At 39.5% G+C, this 16,274-nt stretch overlaps 1 protein-coding gene across 3 annotated transcripts in view; it reads right to left on the bottom strand.

Annotated features, from left to right (window-relative positions):
- Positions 1-442: 442 nt before the first annotated feature.
- SCP2 (sterol carrier protein 2) overlaps positions 443-16,274 on the bottom strand; it is a 95,710-nt gene continuing 79,878 nt past the window's right edge. For all 3 annotated transcript variants that reach the window (XM_068965708.1, XM_068965707.1, XM_068965706.1), the window contains 3 exons: positions 12,370-12,499; positions 4,994-5,073; positions 443-2,109 (listed from right to left, as the gene is read on the bottom strand). In XM_068965708.1, the coding sequence (XP_068821809.1) occupies positions 2,014-2,109; positions 4,994-5,073; positions 12,370-12,499 (306 nt within the window). In that variant the 3' untranslated portion in view covers positions 443-2,013. The remainder of the gene's footprint in view (positions 2,110-4,993; positions 5,074-12,369; positions 12,500-16,274) is intronic.

A 16,274-nucleotide genomic window follows, 5' to 3' on the forward strand; every position in this document is an offset into this window, starting at 1 on the left:
GTACACCTAATACTAATTTAGGTATTTTACACATGTTCTCCTTCTAGATTCTCAATAATCAAAGGAGGTCAATATTAATATCTCCACTTTCTAGATCAGGTAACTGAAGCTCAATCCGCTCAAGCAGCAAAACACGTAACAGCATCAGTTTTATCCCAGATTGGTTAACCTCTTTCCTCCAAACCATGATGCTTCCCAAGAAATCAAACTGCTGCTGTATTTTTACCACGAAGGACTTCTCTATCATACATATAAATTGTATTTACACATGAATCTATCCCTTTACCCCAAGAACCTGTTGTTGTTGTTTTGTTTGTTTGTTTTTCCAGGTTCCTCCTAAAGGCTATAACAAATATCTCCTACTACCTGGAATAAGTGAAGGCAGAATGCAGCAGCAAATCCAAACTACAAATAAGTCACACATTTTGTCGGAACAATTTTCTTGAAGTCTTTATTTCATCAGAGAGTAAAAAGCCACCATGATTAGGAAGTAAGTTTGTGTTCTGAATTTATTTTGGGGGACCTGAGGTCAACTTATACTGACTTAATTTACCACCCTTCCCTAGCCCCAAACCACTGTTCTGCTGGTTGCAGAACATGCAAAGTTAAATGGTCTAGGGGGATCGGATCCACAGTCCTGATTTCATTACTAGAGATTCCAAGCATTTAAACAAACAAATTAAACCACCTGGCTTTTTACCTCCAACCACCTTTGGGTGAAGTAACCATCTTAACAGAAGAAAGGTGGGGTCTGGATATCTCCCAAAGGTTCTACTAAGAGACTCACAAGATTATCAGAGCAGAAGGAGCCTTAGAGACCATCTTAAATTCTCTCTTTTAACAGGTTAGAAAATAGGCTCAGATAGACAGTTACTTATTTGCCTAAGAGAAACAAGACTCCTAACTTCTAGTCAAGTGCCCTTTCCACAACACAGCAACTCCCTAATCAAGAACTAGTGACTGATTATGCCAAAGTGCCAGTAGATAGTAGTCTAGGTAACACAGATTCTAAATCTCAAATTTTTCTCTTACTCTCCATCATCTGGAAAACTTTGAACAAAAATAATATACACAGTAAAAACAAAGGCAATGAGAATGAACTATTTTAATTCTGATATTAAATATTCTTCCAAAAACATTATTTTACCCCACATTTTACTGAGTAATTAGAAATACCATTAGCATTAGAAAAACTAGGAAGATAAATGTGGTTAAACTAATATATGAAAAAGGAAAATTATAATTAAGAATGTTACAAATTTAAATTAATACAAGATTATAATTTGAAAACTGTGCATCTCAAAGCAAACTCCATTCATTGAATTACTTTCAAAACAGCATTTTGTGACTCTTATACACTAATTTTTTTCAAGAACAAATTTCATTTTAAAATATCTTTATTTTAAAAAATAGGCCTGGGTTCAGTGATAGATTTTTTACTCCCAAGCTTTGATCACATTTCTTTGATTTGGGAAGAAAATGCCACTTTGATGGCACGAAATTCAAAATTTTAAAGTTTATTTTTTAAAAAACAAAAATCCCAGTACAGAATTTTAAAAATTATCACTGGGAAATATATTAAGGTCATTAAATGCACAACATTAATTACTGGTCAGCTAATAATGATATTCTGTTTCATCCCTCATTCTCCCAAGGAAAACTTGAAATTTCAGCAGAATAATCTTCAAATATACATTAGCAAAATGAGAGCTTCTGTTTACATACTTTTTGTATTTTGCTATTTCTAACTTTATTCTAAAACTCAATTTTATCCCAAACCATAATTACCATATTAACTTTGTAATGCACAGTTGTTTGCAACTCAGCAAAGCAGTAGTAAGCCATCAGGTTCTATTCACCCACCACTTAGAAAAAACAGAATTGATCACACCCATTTAAAAACAAATCTCATGCTATTTCCCAATGTATAGTTTCAATCTAAGTTCTGACAATGAAATATACGGATATATATCTATATATCTCATCTTGATTTTCAAAGGAGGCAAAGGGAGTTCACAGCTTAGCTTTGCCAGGCTGAACCTGGAGATTTTGCAACTTCATAGCCAGACCCATGTTGCCATTGATTTTCAGTTTGCCTTGAAAGAAAGCCTGTGAGGAAAAAAAAAGAACATTTATTATTTGCTTTTTTTGTTTTGAGATCGCTGATATTTCTAGATTATCCATAGTGTTGCAAAGAATTAGACATGACTGAAATGCCTTAGCACACTAACTTATCCAGCCCCAAGACGATTTATTTATCCAGGTCTCAAAACTTTATTCAAAATAATGAAACTTGGCTTTCCGTAATAGATTTAGCACCCGATTCATCACAAGGATGAATATGTAAAAGTCATGCTTTACACAGAGCAGTCAAAAGGAACATTTTTCCAAAGTCTGTTCTCTTAGAAATTGAGTCTGCCATTACCTGTCTTCCTCAAAGGAGGTACATTTTCCGCATATTAGGCACAGTGGGTTCATACTAGACTGATTTTATTTAAAAACATTACACATTCAGTGGGTCTGCCAGCAGGGGGGAAAAGCACATGTGTAACACACTTGGAAACTTGGGATTCGATTACAGATGCATCTAGGTAATGAAATGTCACCATTTTTCTCCCTTTTTTGTGTTCCCTACAGAGGGAGGCAGAACAGCTTGCTGAGACTGAGGCGCCTGTGTGAATCTTTGGCTCAATAAGGAGACTCAAACCAGTCCCAAGTGCAGAGACACAACTTGTTCCATTTAACAACTGCCTGGGAGGATTTTCCTGGTAGTCCAGTGGTTAAAAATCTGCCTTATAATGCAGGGGACGTGAGTTTGAACCCTGGTCCAAGTAGATTCCACATGCTGCAGGGCAGATTTAAGTCTGTGCACCGCAACTACTAAAGCCTGTGCACTCTGGAGAAGAAACGACCATTCGCACATTAACGCAAAGGTCTTCCGCATTTATCTTTAATTCCTCTGAGTGCTAACAGGTGTTCAGGGAAAGCAAGCTGACACTCTCCAAATGGGTGGCAAACAGATAAACTGAGAGAACAAAGGCAGCTGAGTGTGAAGCCTGGCCACGCTACCAAGGAAGTGTATGGAGTGCACAGTGGCTGAGCTGCAGTGGGTGGGAAGGGGGACGTGTCAGCTCTGAGACTGGTGGCCTCTGTTCTGTCCAGATTTTGAAGAGCGCGCAGTGGTGGAAATGTCAGTGTCAATGTGTGTATTCAGTTGAAACGTCATAGATGTAAGTCTCTCACTTGTCAATGCATTAGCTGACATGTGCTTAGTTGCTTAGAATAAGCATTTTTAAAGGAATACAAGCAGGAGTCAGATTTAGTTGCTTTATCTAATCTTTCAAATTACGAGGGTACCACAGGCACAAGACCTGAAACAAATCAGGCTGAGTCAACAACAAAAAAAGTAAGGTTATAATGGAAGCAGCATCCTAGTTTCCTTTATATTATCTATGTATAACATATATCAAGTTTACTCAACATTGTACAATTAAAGAGTATAAGAAGACCCCAGACAATCTGGGGGCTGAAAAATCTATACAAGGCATAAATACATTTTAGAGAAATACAAATGGTGGTGCTAGCAATGAAGAACCTGCCTGCCAAAGCAGGAGACATAGACTCAGGTTCGACCTCTGGATCAGGAAGACCCTAGAGGAGGGCACGGCAAGCCACTCCAGTATTCTTGCCTGGAGAATCTCAAGGACAGAAGAGCCCAGAGGGCTACAGTCCATAGGGTCACAAAGGGTCGGACACGACTGATGCAACTTAGCATGCATGCACACCAGGCACCATGTTAAGTTCTAAAGACACAAGGATGAACAAGATGTGATTTGTTTCCTTGAGACAAACACAATCTAAATCTAATGGGGAAGAGACAGGCACATTATGACTCCCATAATGAAACAAGTGCTAGGCTAGTAGTCCAGCAAGTGGCCCCAAAGAGGGACTGACTATAGCTCCCCAACAATGTGGTAGGAGGTCTTCAAATATAACATCTAAATTCATTTTGTTTTGTTATATTAATATTTATTTATTTGGCTGTGTCGGGTCTCACTTGCAGCATAAGGGACTTTGAGTTGCAGAATGTGAACTCTTAGTTGTAGCATGTGGCATCTAGTTCCCCAACCAGGGATCGAACACAAGCCCCATGAATTGGGAGTGCAGAGTTTTAACCACTGGACCACCAGGGAAGTCCCTAAGTTCATTTTGAAAGACAAGGAGTTTGTCAAGGAAGTCACAGCTCAGACAAAAAAAAAAAAGAGCACAGGCAAAGATACAAAAGTAGAAGGTCTTGCCTCTGTGATCACCGGCCCCTCTGTCTATCTGAATGACTCCTATTCTCCACCTGTACACTGCTGACTTCTTATCACCCCCAAGACAAAGCCAAGTGTTGTTTCCTCTGTGAAGCCTTCTCTGACAGCCCAGGAAGATATGGCTTCTCTTCTTCCACCCTCCCCAGCCACAAGCCAGACAGGGCGCCATGGCTATTTGGTGCACTTATTCTTCTACACACCTGTCTTGTACCAAATTGTGGATGCCCTGAACAAGTGAACTATTTCTTATTCATCTGGACATTTCTAGCACACAAGGCAGTGGCTGGCACATGGTTAGATCCACAACTGTTTGTCATTCATTAAGTGGACATTTGGGAAATACTGAGTTTTGTGGGTTTGACCTCTTTAGATTTTATGGGATGAGGCTGAGACAGGTGATGAAATCAAATGGGCTAAAACCCACCTGTGTGTGTGTGTGTGCTTAGTCGCTCAGTCATGTCCAACTCTTTGCAACCCCATGAACTGTAGCCGGCCAGGCTCCTCTGTCCATGGGGATTCTCCAGGCAAGAATATTGGAGTGCCCTTCTCCAGGGCATCTTCCCAGCCCAGGGATCAAAGAGGTCTCCTGTATTGCAGGTGGATTCTTTACCAATTGAGCCATCAGGAAAAAAAACAAAACACACCTAATACAACGATATAAGCACCATCATACGTACCGTCTGAGGATTCATTTTACCAGTCATCAAAGCCAGTAAGTCCGAGTCAGCCATTGTAATTGTGCAGTCGGCCTTCTTATCTAAAACAGACATGCAGAAAGAAGGAGAAAAGGGGAGTGTTCAGTTTCATGTGTACATTTTAGTCAAAAGTCACTGACTGCAACAGAATCACACCCAGTGTTAGTGTGGGCACATGGGCACTCCCATACACTCTACAGCAGCCTGGTAAAATGTGGCATAAATCACAAGCATCTCTATATTCGGCAAGAGGGAATACATTAAATAATCATGATATATTCATATAGTGGGGTACAATGCAGCCATTAGATGATGAGGATCTGCATTTCACTGACCTGAAAAGATATTCATATTATACTGTTCATGATACTGTTACACAAGCCAGTTACAAAACGAACTGTAAGCATGAACCCATGTTTTGCTTAAAAACAGATATTCAATTATATATATATATAGGAAAAACATATGTAAACTTGGAGACCAATATAATAATAATAATAGCTACTGTGGCACACAGATTCTAAGGCGACCCCTGTGATCGTTGCCTTCGTATAATCCCCTACCCTCGAGTATGGCCAGGACCTGTGACTAGCCTGCAGAATGTGAGAAAGGTGATGGCCTGTCATTCTTGTGTTGTATTACATTATTTAAGACTCTCTCTTGCTGGCCAAGTTTGTCTCACTCTCCTTCTGGCCTCGAATAAGCTAGCTGCTATACTGTGAACTACATACTGCTCAGGGAGAAAGCTACATGGCAGGGTACTGGCCTTTAGGAGCTGAGGGTAGACTCTGGTCTATAACCAGTAAAAAAAAAAAAAAAAAAAAACCCTAAAGCTATCGTTCTTACAGTTGCAAGAAGTTACTTCTGCAGCAACATGATTGAGCTTGGATATAAACCCCTTCTCCAGCCAAGGCTCCAGATGACAACCCAGTCCTGGACAACGCCCTGACCACAGCCTGCAAGACCTTATGTGGAAGACCCAGCTAAGCTGGCCTCAGCCAACTTACCCATGGAAGCTGTGAGGTAATAAATATGTGTGTTGTTTTAAACCACTAAGTTTGTGGTCATTTGTCATGCGGTAATAGAAGATGCATACCTAGCGCTATCCGGGCTTCACAAAATTTTTCTGCAAAGGATCAGACATTACATATTTTAGGCTTTGTAAGCCATTAGGTCTCTACTGCAATGACTCAACCCTGCACCTCCAGCACAAGAGCAGCCACAGATAATACATAAACAAATGCATGCAGCTATATTCCAACAAAACTGTTTTCAAAACAGTAGCAGACCAAGAGGGAGAAGATATTTGTAACTCATATATCTAACAAAGAACTTGTAGCCAGAAAATATAAAAAAACTCATATCACTCAATTAGAAAAGGGTGGATAGACCAATACAAAAATGGGCAAACAGGCACATACAAAAGATCTCCCAACGGCCACAGATGCACATGGAACAGTGCTCAGTTCCACTGGTCATCAGGAAAATGCAAGTAGAAAGTATAGATGAGATACTACAACATACCCACTACCATGAACAGCTTCAAAAATACCCAGTGCCGGTAAGGATGAACAGCTGAAAGGTCAATATAATGCTAGAGGGACTGTAAAATGTTACAATCACTTTAGAAAACAGCCTGGAAGTTTCTTCAGTTCAGTTCAGTCGCTCAGTCGTGTCCGACTCTTTGCAACCCCATGAATCGCAGCATGCCAGGCCTCCCTGTCCATCACCATCTCCTGGAGTTCACTCAAACTCACGTCCATCGAGTCGGTGATGCCATCCAGCCATCTCATCCTCTATCATCCCCTTCTCCTTCTGCCCCCAATGCCTCCCGGCGAAGTTTCTTAGAAAGCTAAAAACACATATGCCATATAACCTAGTAATCCCACTCTTAAGTGTTTACTCAAGAGAAATGAAAACATAAATCCACACAAAAACCTGTATGTGAATGTTCACAGTAGCTTTATTCAAATTGCCAAAATCTGGAAAAAAGACAACATCAGCCAGTGACTGGATAAACTACTCAGCAACAAAAAGGAACAAACTACTGACAGTACGTGAAAGAAGTGGGCTCGGAAAGCTGCAGGCTATTATGATTCCATTTGCAGTTTATGACATTCTGGAAAAAGTGAAACCACAGGGACAGAAATCAGATCAGTGGTTTCCAGGGCCTGAGCATGAGAGAAGGGGATTGACTATCAAAGGAGACGAGGACATTTTTTGGAAATATTCTGTATCTTGATTTTTGGTAGTGGCTACACAACTGCAGACATTTGTCTAAATTCATAGAATTGTAATCTAAAAATGGCAGATTTTATTGTACATAAATTATACCTTAAAGAACTTAACTTAAAAAAAAAAAACTAAACTAAATTACCAGAGTACTGTCAAAAATGTGGAGCAAATAAAACTCTCATATAATATTGAAGAGTAATATAGAAGAGAATTAAAACAGTATGTCCACAAGGAAACTTGGCTATATGGTAGCTCATGAGTTAGTATTTCTATTCCTGGTTATGTGCCAAATGGAGATAAGTACATATGTCCACTAAAAGACACACATGAGAATGTCTGCAATGGCTTTATTCATTAACACCCCAAAATGGAAACATGTAAAGATATATCAACCATGAACTGAATAAATAAATTCTGATGCACTCACATAGTAAAAATGAACTAATGCTACATGCAATAATATAATGAATCTTACAATGATGAAAGAAGCCACACCTCAAATAGTAAATATTGTATGGCTCCATCTATACGAATTTCCAAAATAAATAAAATTCAACTTATGGTGATAGAACTTGGAATAATGGTTCCTTTGGGGAATGATTAGAGATGGGAGGTGATATGTGGGAGATTTCTAGAGTGCTGGCAACATTCTACCTCTTGAGCTGGGAGATATATTCATTTGTTAACATTTATTTGCCTGTACACTCAGATATATGCCCTTCTTTATGGGCTAGACCTCAAAAAAATTTTACACAAAACAAAAAATGAGGTGGCGGGATGAATTTGCCCCATAGGCCGTCATTTGTCAACTCTTGATACAGATGGTAAGATTATAGGAGAGTAATTTTTTCATTTTATTTCTCTATCTTTTCCAAAATTTTTACACTTGATTATATATTAGTTATATAAAAATAAAGTTTTTAAAATAATAATTTTAATACTATAATCAAAGTATAATGGCAAAAATGCCATATCACAAAGACTCTAAATTCTTCTTGCAAAATCAGCCATGTCTACTTTGGATAAATGAGAGGTTTCAAGTGCAAAAGGAAAAATTCACCAAGAAATTAAAATTTTCAGCAGTCATTGTTTTAGGTAATCAGTATAACAACAGTACTCTAATAGCACTACAACTGATAACAGTAATAATATCAAATTATGGCCCAACAGTTAGCTAGTCTTTGCCTTAATTAAAAAAAAAAAATAGCAGTTGCTATGGTCTGAATGTCTGTATCCCCCCAAAACTCATATGTTGAAATCCTAATGCTTGATGCTATAGTATTAGTATGGAGGGCCTCCAAGAGTCATGACAGTAGAGCCCTTATGAATGGGATTTATGCCTTATCAAGAGGCTTCAGGGAGACCCCGAGCCCTTCCACGATGTGAGCCCACAGTAAGAAAGCACTGGCTATGAACCAGGAAGAGGGGCCTCACTAAATGTGACCATAGCAATGTCCTGATCTTGGACTTCCAGTCACCGGAACTATGACAGATAAATTCCTATTGTTTATGAGCCACCCAGGCTGTGGTATGTTCAATACAGCAATTCAAACGGACTAGGATAGGGATAAACTATCAAAGCATATGATGCCCGTATTATTAACTAAAACAATATTGGAAATAAAAGAAAAATTTTTTTTAATGTCTTAGAATGCAGGGGTAACCCTTAAAAGGACTGATTTTGCCTGTAACAAAATTTTCTCATTACATGAAAAAAGGTCTAAAGTCTTAAAAACTAAGGTATTTATGGGGGGGGAGGGGTGGGATGGATTAAGAGCTTGGGATTAACATATACACATTACTATGTATAAAATAGATAATTAATGAGAATCTACTGTAGCACAGAGACCTCTACTCTGTGCCCTGTGGTGACCTAAATGGATGGAATTTCAAAAAAGAAGGGATGTATGTATACGTTCTAGGGCTTCCCTGGTGGCTCAGATGGTAAAGAATCTGCCTTCAGTGTGGGACACCTGAGTTCAGTTCCTGGGTTGGAAAGATCCTCTGGAGAAGGGAATGGCAACCCACTCCAGTATTCTCGCCTGGAGAATTCCAGGGACAGAGGAGTCTGGTAGGCTATATTAGTCCATGGGGTCACGGAGTCAGATACAACTGAGCGACTAACACTACCATGTTACATAAGGCTGATTCCCTTTGCTACACAGCAGAAACTGATATGGTAGTGTAAAATAAGTATACTTCAATAATAAAAAATAACAACAATAAGCCTTAATACCAGGTAGAGGAATTCTTCCCACCTTATTTTTTGCAATGATTTTTAAGCCATCCTAGGGCCTATGATTTTCCATATAAATTTTTAAATAAGCTTGTCTATGACTAAGAAAATGGCAATCCACTCCAGTGTCTTTGCCTGGAGAATCTCAGGGATGGGGGAGCCTGGTGGGCTGCCGTCTACAGGGTCACACAGAGTCGGACACGACTGAAGCGACTTAGCAGCAGCAGCATGACTAAGAAAAGTCTTGCGCGAATTTTGGTAGAAATTGTATTTAGTACATAGATGAATTTGAGAAGTGACACCTTTATTCAACTGAGTCTTCCAATCTTAGAATATGTTATTTCCCTCAATTCAGTTAGGTTTTCTTTGATTTCCTTTGTTAATGTTATAATTTTCAGCATATAGATTCTGTATATGTTTTTTAAGTGTAAATCTAAGTATTTAATTTTTTGTAGAAAGCATGTGAGAGTTGGACTGTGAAGAAAGCTGAGTGCCGAAGAATTGATGCTTTTGAACTGTGGTGTTGGAGAAGACTCCTGAGAGTCCCTTGGACTGCAAGGAGATCCAACCAGTCCATTCTAAAGGAGATCAGCCCTGGGTGTTCTTTGGAAGGAATGATGCTAAAGCTGAAACTCCAGTACTTTGGCCACCTCGTGCGAAGCGTGGAGACTCTTGACTCACTGGAAAAAACTCTGATGCTGGGAGGGATTGGGGGCAGGAGGAGAAGGGGGTGACAGAGGGTGAGATGGCTGGATGGCAACACCAACTCAATGGACGTAAGTTTGAGCGAACTCCAGGAGTTGGTGATGGATAGGGAGGCCTGGCGTGCTGCGTTTATGGGGTTGCAAAGAGTCAGACACGACTCAGTGACTGAACTGAACTGAACTGAACAATATTAATACTGTTATGTTTTAAAAAACATTAAGGTAGTTATAATTTAGAAAATCCAATTCTCTTGTAGATAGGTAACATCAAAGAGCAGGGAGAAAAAAAGTTAGCAAATTGAGATAGCTGGACTTGATTTATAGCTGGATTAGATCCTAATATTCCAAGAAAGGACTCTTAGTGACTTTAGGAAATAAAGTGCTGCTGCTGCTGTTACTATACCAGCACTTACTGAGCTCTCTCTATGCTGAGAGCTTCACATACCTGGACTTTATTTGATCTTAATAACCCTACGAGTATTGACAGAACTCTTCCTCCTTCACAGTCTAGGTACCATCAATTTCACCCCAAACACTCCTGGTGACCTGGTGACTCCACCTAACGCTTTTCTCACCGCCAACACTCAAGCTATCCTTTTTGCTTCCTTAGATGGTGGTATCATCCATTCTCCTAATTGCACTCTCTGCCTCTGATTTCTTCCTTTCTAATTCATCAGGTCTAACGCAGCAGCTTCATCCTCTAAAACACAGCTCTGACTTTCCTTTTTTTCAAAAAAGCTAGTGTCCCTTGAACACCTCTCTCAATTGCACCAGGTTCTCTCCAAAGAGAGAAACATAACATACAATATAGCTACCATTTACTGAATGCTTACTAAGCATCACTCATTCATTCTGCTGTTCATTTTTATTATCTGTTTTATTGAAGGCCTACCAGGTATCAGATATTGTTCTAGGCACTGTGAATGCAGCAGTGAACCTAAGAGGCAAAAGCTCTGCCTTCACGCAGTGGGGGATGGACAATAAGCAAATAAGATACCGTATATCAGATGGAGGTAAGTGCTATAAATAAAAGTAAGGCAGCAAAGGACATAGGGAACGGTAATGAGGTATGATTTAGAAGTGTGGCTGGGGAAACGTTCACTGAGAAGGTGACATTTGGGCAAAAAGCCAAAGCAAATGCAAGGACCAGTCATGAGGATATCTGAGGGATGATGATCCCAGGCAGTAGAAAGTTCCTGAACTGGGAATACCTTACATTCAAGCCAGAGCAAGGAAGCCACTGTGACTGGAGCAAAGTGAGGAAGATGTAGTAAGAAAGAGAAGACGAGGGCCAATCACATGGTATGTACAGCAGAGACTGGAACAACACTGTAAGTCAAAGTGAAAGTGAAGTCGCTCAGTTGTGTCCGACTCTTTGTGACCCCATGGATTGTAGCCCACCAGTAAGATATCTGGGACTCATCCTTGTAGAGATGGTTTGAAAAGCATGAGATTAGATGAGAGCCCCAGGCAGTGAATGTAGACAGAACTGAGTCTTAGAGCACACCAACATTTACACACTTAGAGATAAGGAAAAAACAGGGAGAGGCCAAGAAGGAACGCCCAATAGGTAGGAAGAAAGCCTAGAAGAGTAATATGATCATAACTGGGAACTAACCACTGAAGTTAACAGTATGGTGGTTACTTGTGACCTTGACAAGAACAGTTTTGGAATAATGAAGAGGTGACAAAGGCTGACCGAAGTAGGTTCAAGAAACACTGAGATGACAGGAAGTGGAGACAGTGAGTACAGACAGGTCTTTTGAGGACATGTAGCCATACACTGACCCATGTGCTTCACAGGTTAATTAGTAGACAATTCTCTTAATCCCCACACGAATCCTATGAAATAGGAACCATTTATTATTTCCATTTACAAATGAAAAAAAAAAGCACAAAGCTCGGAGAAGTGAAATAATTTAAGGCCAGAATCTGTGAGTGGCAGGATCAGGACTCTAAACCCAAGCTTGTCTAATTCCAAAGCCTAATGCTAGCAACAGTGATGGAGCCTCTCAATCTTTGGGAGGAAACAGCTAGGACATATTCCTAGTCCCAAAGATTCCCCAGTCCTTGACAAGGTTCTATAACTCTAAAGCCAGCCCTTTTGGGGACACCAAAGCAGGCCCCCATTTTCCTTTGTGAACTTGTCAGTGCTTTATCAATGAGGTTGTCACTGCACTGACCTGAGTTAGGGAGCACTGATCCTTTGCCGTTCTTCACGTCCACCACCCAGGTGGCTTCTTTACCCCCAGGGCCATCCTTTACCTTAAAGGCAAAAATACCACCGATTTTCTTCACAAACTGCTCTCCTTCCTGGAAAGAAAAACAACACAGAGTTATATGAAGTTCATTCCTCTGGCTTTGCCCCCAAATTAAATGTTTAAGCAGATATATGACATGAGCTGCTGGGCAGCAGGCAGTCCCCAGGCTCCCTTAGGATCTTTCACCCAGAAAATCCGAAAGGTAACCAGGCAGCAACTCCCTCATCTGCCAGATCTTCTGATGAAAATGGCTTTCTGGATACAACCAGTGGAAGGGCAAGGGGAAATGGGGAGTGAGTGGCACAGACAGCACTTTCTATTGAAATAGGCTTCATTTGCCTCAATAATTTCTGGAAGATTCACTCTGGCCTCTCAAAACACAGGAACCCTATCCCCTCTTTTTTTCTAGCAGGTAAAGTCCTTCACATATATGTTTGGTATTCCACAATCAGAATTTAAAGATAAGTGGTTCAACTCATTTTCTGGATTAGTATAAAGAATCATACGAGTAATATCCCATCCACCACCTACTTTTGGATCTTGGGGAATGAGGCTGAAAAAATAACCTCAGATCCATATCTCTGTAGGGTGGTTTTCTTTCTCCTTCCCTCTTCCCTTCATTCCCACTCTGTTTCCCCTTTTCTTACTGAAATACTGATTGACTGAAACCATGACTGTCCCCAAACTTTGTTTCAGGCTCTGTAGAGTTAGAAGGGAAATGATAACACACTATGATCTCTATGATGAAGCGGAGTACAGAGGACACCCTAAGCCGGTTGGCAGGGTGAATAACTCACATACCCCCCCCTGAAAATGCACATAGACACAATAACTTCATTGCAATTAAATATATCATACTGCAGAAAAACAGAAAATATTGATAAAGAAAAAGAAAATAGAAATCATTTACAATTTCATCACCACTCAAGAAAATAACATTTTGATATAAATCCCCTCTATCTTTTTTTCTCTGCATATATACTTTTTAAATGAGATCACAGTGTAGACTATACTGTTTTGTAATCCACCTTTCAGTTTAATATATCTATCCTTACTACTGTGCCATTAAGAATTCTTCTACATAATTTTAAATGACTATACACAGTCTTTAACTGTAGAAGTCCACTATACTTCACTCTCTGTTGCTTGATGGGCTTCCCTGGTGGCTAGCTGGTTAAGAATCCGCCTGCAATGCAGGAGACCCTGGTTCAACTCCTGGGTTGGGAAGATCCCTTGGAGAAGGGATAGGCTACCCACTCCAGTACTCATGGGCTTCCCTGGTAAAGAAACCACCTGCAAGGCGGGAGACCTGGGCTCGATCCCTGGGTTTGAAAGGTCCCTGGAGGAGGACATGACAACCCACTCTAGTATTCTTGCCTGGAGAATACCCATGGACAGAGGAGCCTGGTGGGCTACAGTCCATGGGGTCGCAAAGAATCGGACACAACTGAGCGACTCAGCACAGCACAGCTGTTGCTTGATATTTAGGTTAGTCCTAACTTCTGGCTCTTAAAACAATGCTGTAAATAGCATTCTTGTATCTAAGTATTTTTATATAAACTCATTTATATAAAGTTAAACTCTAAGAATCGAACTTTGCTAATTAATAATAATGAATTTGAAACAGCATAAGTTTGAATTTTTGCTCTGCCATGTACTTATATAATCCTGAGCAAGTTAATAAACCTCTCTCAATCTGTTTTCTTTTCTGTGAAACAGAGTTAATAATAGCAGCTATCCTCATAAAGTTGTACAGTACTTAAATACCCACAAAACACAGAGTAACTGCTCAATAAATGTTAGTATTTTTTCCCATTATTTCACTCTATGATCTGTCTGCTATTTCTGTGCCAGTATTATAGCTTTATAAATCGACTTTAGTCTTTAATATAGAAAATTTCCATGTGTGTGTGTTAGTCACTCAGTCGTGTCTGATTCTTTGCAACCCAATGAACTGCAGCCCACCAGGCTCCTCTGTCCCTGGGATTCTCCAGGCCAGAATACTCCAGTGGGTTGCCATTTCCTTCTCCAGAGGATCTTCCTGACCCAAGGATCAAACCTGGGTCTCCTGCATTGCAGGAGGATTCTTTATCATCTGAGCTACAGGGAATCTCAAAATTTCCATAATCTTCCAAATATTCTTCACTATTCTTGGATTTGTTTGAATCTTTTTTTTCTTCTAGATGTACATTATAATCATTCAGTTTTTTTGCCCCCAAATGCTGTTGGATTTAAACAGGGTTACATAAAATACATGGATCTGTTTGATGGAGAATATTTACCTTATAATATTAAGTCCTCCCATTCATGAATATGTTCTATCTTCAAGTTTTCCTTGATGTCCCTTGGCAATATTCTGTCATTTCCCCCCACATATAAGCTTTTGTACATTTTTTGCTAAGTTTATTCTTAGTTATTTTATATTGCTCTTGTTAGTAATATATTTTTCATTATATTTTTACTGAATTATTGCAAACATATAGAAAATATATTTATACAATTGACTACCTTTTGAGTGGGAGGAGCCTGGTAGGCTGCAGTCCATGGGGTCGCTAGGAGTCAGACACGACTGAGCGACTTCACTTTCACTTTTTAGTTTCATGCATTGGAGAAGGAAATGGCAACCCACTCCAGTGTTCTTGCCTGGAGAATCCAAGGGACGGGGGAGCCTGGTGGGCTGCCGTCTATGGGGTTGCACAGAGTCAGACACGACTGAAGCAACTTAGCAGCAGCAGCAGCAGCAACCTTTTGAGTCTTCATACAATTTCTAATAGCTTTTACTTCCCACTTTTTCTTTTTAGCCTTACATCCCTGCAATAATTTATATCCAAGATTCTTTCTTTTGGTTAGAAGAACATAATATTTGTTCTTCTAACAAAGATTTCAGTGTTTACTATGCTCAGGCACTGTACTAACTACCTGAAATATTCAAATAATTATTACGAGATACTCACCTCTGTTTCTATGTAGGCAGAGATACTGACCCAAGTTCTTGCTGTGCCTTGTTTTTTATAACAAATTCACTGAGATATAATTTATATACCATAAAATTTATCCTGTTAAAGTATATAGTTTAGTGGTATTTTAGTATATTCAAAGTTGTGCAACCAACACCAGTATCTAACTTTGAAACATTCTCATCACCCCCTAAAGAAGCCAACACCCATTAGCAGTCACCCTCTATCTCATCATTCTCTCTTTCCACCAACCCCTGCCAACCACTTAGCTACCTTCTGTCTTGGTGAATTTATTCTGGATGTTTCATACAAACAGAATTATACAATACATGATCTTTTGTGACTGGCTTCTTTCACTTATCATAATGCTTTTAAGGTTCATCCATGCTGTAACATGTATCAGAAATTAATTCTTTTTCACGACCAAGTAACATTCCATTGTATGCAGGCAGCAACATTTTGTTTAGCCATTCATCAATTGACAGCTGTTTCCCCTTTTTAACTATTATCAGTAATACTGCTATGGACATTTGTGTCCAACTTTTTATATGGACATAGATAGGCTCTAATTCCTCTTAGGTTTACATTTAGAAATTAAAATTTATGTTATTTTAGGGTGATGTGTAACTTTTTGAGAAACTATCAAACTTTTCTAAAGCGGCTGTACCATGTTACATCCTACTAGCAACAAATGAAGGTTCCAATTTCTCCATATCCTTATCAGCACTTTTGTCTGTCTTTTTTGTTTAGTCATCCTAGTGGGTTTGTCAAGCTTTTTCCTGTACACAGATAATAAACCTGAACCTATCTGGAATCAACCATGGGTCTTAGGATTCCAAAGAAGCTATTCTAAAATTATTGAGTCTAGGC

This window comes from Capricornis sumatraensis, chromosome 2 (assembly GCF_032405125.1).
Source record: "Capricornis sumatraensis isolate serow.1 chromosome 2, serow.2, whole genome shotgun sequence".
In the NCBI taxonomy this organism is placed as follows: domain Eukaryota; kingdom Metazoa; phylum Chordata; class Mammalia; order Artiodactyla; family Bovidae; genus Capricornis; species Capricornis sumatraensis.